Source organism: Hypomesus transpacificus, chromosome 8 (genome assembly GCF_021917145.1).
Source record: "Hypomesus transpacificus isolate Combined female chromosome 8, fHypTra1, whole genome shotgun sequence".
Classification (NCBI taxonomy): Eukaryota; Metazoa; Chordata; class Actinopteri; order Osmeriformes; family Osmeridae; genus Hypomesus; species Hypomesus transpacificus.
In genome coordinates, this window is record NC_061067.1 from 1,401,964 (window position 1) to 1,406,209 (window position 4,246).

The following is a 4,246-nucleotide window of genomic DNA, read 5'->3' on the forward strand; positions in this document are numbered from 1 at the left end:
CAGCAGTAAACAGGCTCAGTCAATCTTACAGGTCTGAAGACATTCAGAGTTTTCTTTGGTATCATTGAATTCTGCACAACACTGCTTATACATGCGCCAGTAGCTTTGGCCAAGTATGTTACAGATCAGTAAATATTCCAAGTAACAAAACTGACTAAAATACTGTAGTTGCTGTGATAAAATGAGGCATGGCAAAGTGAAGATGGGCTAGGGGCACAGCAGAAGATTTAAGATGTGAGTCTTAAATAATCCCTGTGACATTGACGTTAACCCGCTCCCATACAGTCTCGTCTGGCTCTTACAGCTAGGGAGAGGAGAGTCCTGGGGTCAAAGAGCAGCTTCTCTCCTAGTGGAAGTTTCTGGCCTTCGATATGCAGCTCCTTCAACTCCCCAAGCTCCTCCAAACCCTCCACTACCGTGATGCTGTTCCCACCCAAATACCTGAAACACACACACACACACACACGCACGCACACAAACACACACACACAGTCACACACACACACACACACACACACACACACACACACACACAGGTTAGGGCAGGGATTAGTCAATACTGTAATCCACAGTGGGAAAGTAAGTCTACATATTTTACAGTTTGGAGAGGTTCTGCAGGGAGAAGAGGTTCTCGATGCGAGTGATGTTGTTGTTCTGCATGTACAGGTGGGTGAGGTTGGTGGCAAAGTTTAGGTTGCAGATACTGGTGATCTGGTTGTCATACAGGTAGAGGACTGTGAGGTTTCTGCACATGGAGAGATCGTCCTGAAATGTATAACATTACAGACCTGTTAATCTATCAACAGAGACGTCAAGTGAATGACTTTATCATCTTTTAGGATTGGTACTTACAATGCCCTCTATATTCTTGTTGGAAAAGTTCAAGTGAGTTAGTTTTTTGAGATACTGAGAAATTGAGAAGTTTCTCTTTTTCTTCAAATGGTTGTGAGATTTTGCAATTAGGTCCATGGTTAGACGGACCATGGCGACTTGTCACGAGCAGTGCTTCAGTCAGTTGAATGTTCAGGGGATAATGGTTAAATGTCTGTAGGGGGAGAGAAAATTCAGGTATAGAAGAACATGAACAACATATAGCCATACATGAAAGGTAGCTAATACAAAATGTGGGTATAAATGGAACTATTTTGAAAAACAGAAAAAAATGTATTTTTTATGTTTATAAATAGAAAGCTGTCAGAACAACAACAAAAAACGTGTGCACCTTTAAATTCTTGTTGTTGTGGTCATAACAACATAAGGATTAGGGGAGCAAAGGTGAGACGATGACTACACTTTAAATGCGGTCATTACAGGGTGAGCCGGGGACTTCCAGAACACCTGGGGTTTGTTTTTACCAGCTATGTACAAATAATAATATGCATTTGTGTGTTTTTTTTACTTGCAATAAAGGACCTACTGTATCAGGCATTTCTAAACTTACATTTTCTACTCATTTAAATATCTATCGGTTTTATTTAGTTATGGGTCTAAAACGGTTAACAGATATAGTTAAGGAGAATATATGTTGCGGTGATAGAACACGCAAAAATAGCCTAGAGCTAGCCCTAGTTATCTATAGTAGCACTTAGCTAGCGTTAGTTAGTTTGCTACTATAGTTAGCTAAAGCATTACATTGCTTAAGTAGCTAGATACTGTTCCTTGTTTACCCACTAACATTTTGTATAACATATCGCTAACTTAGCTACATACCTCACTTACGTTTGCTAGCGTTTGCTTAGTTCTTAGTTCTATTTTAATGGGACACGTTTGTGAGTGACTAAATGCCGTATGAATGAGAAAGAAGTGTTGTGTTTGGAGGGGTCAAAAAAGTTACCATGGAGACCATGCCTTCACGCCTCTCTCTCTCTCTCTCTCTCTCTCTCTCTCTCTCTCTCTCTCTCTCTCTCTCTCTCTCTCTCTCTCTCTCTCTCTCTGCCGCACACACACACACACACACACTTATGAACCTGATTATTCTGTGATACATGGTTCTGTAATTTTTTTTACTCATTTTGCAATGTAGTCTTTTTTACAAAATAACCATGCAAAAAAATGTACGTTGATTCTACTTTAGTTGAAAAGGTTTCGGATGATAGCCTACCTTTCTTTGACATGGATTAATTTTCTTTTGAACAGTGATAATATTTAAAGTAGTATTTAGTGTAGGCCTAAATGAACAATATATATAATTCATATTAATTCAAAATGTGTTAAATAAACTGCATGACTAACAGCATTGAAACAGTTTTGTGTGCAATACATGATAACAAGCATTGTGTCTGAATCATACATCACATATGGCTTGACCATTCCATTTAATGTATTTTTTTTTTTTGCAATTGATCGAGCCAATACCAGTTCACAGATGAATCAATGTGCATTTAAACTAATAAATATATATTTTAAATACATGCATTTGAGTGCATATGGATTAACAGGGCTAGGCTATGATGAAATCTGATACTGTGTTTTTCAGTTCCTCAAATGTTTTGAACCAATGTCACCCTCTCATTGCTGGGTCACATTGCTCCAAGTAATAATGCGTATCTCTCCTAAAGATGATTTCCCAAGGCATGGTGCCAGAATCAGGACTCCAGAGCCAATGGCGGGAATTTTAAGTGACCCCTGCATTGTTATGTAATGTTAAGCTAAGGGGTCCCAGTGAGTGAGTGACTGGCCTACACTTAAGGCACGCGGAGCACTTGGCAGTGAGAAAATGTAAGTTAGTCTGCTGACATGTTTTGTGCACAGACCTCCTCAACAGGGTTCAAAGTGGGTTTGAACTTCCTTCACTGCATGCCATTTTGTTCGGTTTATTCTGACACCCAGAGTAAACATATCCATGGCCTTCAGTGGGTCATTTGTTCCACAGGGCTCATTGGTATACCCAGAGATAAATAGCTATTAATCATGGGTCTTATCAATCTGCTACTCTCTGAACTACAGTTGTATAAGTGTCAAATGTCGCCTGTTTGTTATTGTAATACATGCCTGATTTACATACTAAATGAGGTGGAATTCCACTGCAAATCCTTTGACATAATGAAAGGCTCTGAATGGGTTGTATGGTGAATTAATGTTGTGAAATGTTAATGGGATATAATAGCATAACATTCAAATGTATTCAAGGGTGTCTTGAATTTGCCTTTTTGGAACATACTTCATTTTCGCTGTTACTCAAGCATGCAGATGATCATCTGGTGATGATCATAACATTTACATATAGATTACAATTAGTTCAATATGCACACTGGCCATATGATTTTAAATACGTTATTTACAATCCTTAGACTTAAACCATGGCAGAAATAGCATAGTCTGAATACCAAACAGTCATCTGTGTAATACTTTATAATGTCTGAGAGCTAAACATTAAAGGGTCCATGTGTGCAGAGCATATTTTGTTCACTGTTGTAAATTCCTCAATGCATAAATTGTATTAAACAGTTTAACCCAATAGGTTTTCCCTTTCTTCAACATTACATTAAAAAGACACCCTTCCCTCTATATTAGGGCATATACACACACCTCCACAATATGCCAAAAAAAATCATTATGAGAATTGCTGCCAAAACCCATATATTCCTACATGAGAAAATGCAGACACATTTAACGTTCCCAAGGGGTTCTACCCTCTGCAATATACTGCATCAAAAATATACATTTAGCCGTTACAATACTACATGAAAACGCATTATAACATGAAACTGAGCCAGAGCTGCTGTCTGTAAGTAAAGACAGACTCTTTTGAGTGTCTGCTTCGATGAAGAGCAGACACGTCGGGTGAATAGACTCCAGTGTGCGCCACCCTCGCTTCTGCGCTGCATCACGGCAGCGGTGCGCTTCGACGACACGACGACTGTGTAGAGACAACCTGCACTGACGGCAGCTCCACGTAGACTCCACACACACGCCAGCCAGTGTTTACGTTAGGGCCGATGCCGCGTCTTGAGTTTGTTGTTCCATTATGTAATGCTATGACTGTCTCGAGTTAAAATGACTGACTGGAACTAGTAGACTAGGTTCTGTTGTTGAGAAATCTAAACATGGTCTTTGTGTTAGATCCAAAAAGGCAGGGGATACTGATGTGCATCGAAAGGAGAATAGGCTATATTTTAAACGTGAATATTTAAAAGTTGAAAAGAAGAAAAAAAGTTGTAATGCAAAACTGCTGCTAACCAACTTGAACTACTTACAATATTATCACATGCGTCAACAAATTGTAGAAAAACAAACGACAGAAATG

The 4,246-nt window shown here is 39.1% G+C and overlaps 1 protein-coding gene across 1 annotated transcript; it reads right to left on the reverse strand.

Annotated features, from left to right (window-relative positions):
• Positions 1-266: 266 nt before the first annotated feature.
• On the reverse strand, positions 267-1,130 carry ppp1r42 (protein phosphatase 1, regulatory subunit 42). The gene is made up of 3 exons (XM_047024155.1): positions 853-1,130; positions 599-765; positions 267-441 (listed from the first exon to the last, which is right to left on the reverse strand). The coding sequence occupies exons 1-3, from the start codon at positions 982-984 to the stop codon at positions 267-269; spliced, it is 474 nt and encodes a 157-aa protein (XP_046880111.1). The 5' UTR covers positions 985-1,130.
• Between the last annotated feature and the right edge of the window lie 3,116 nt (positions 1,131-4,246).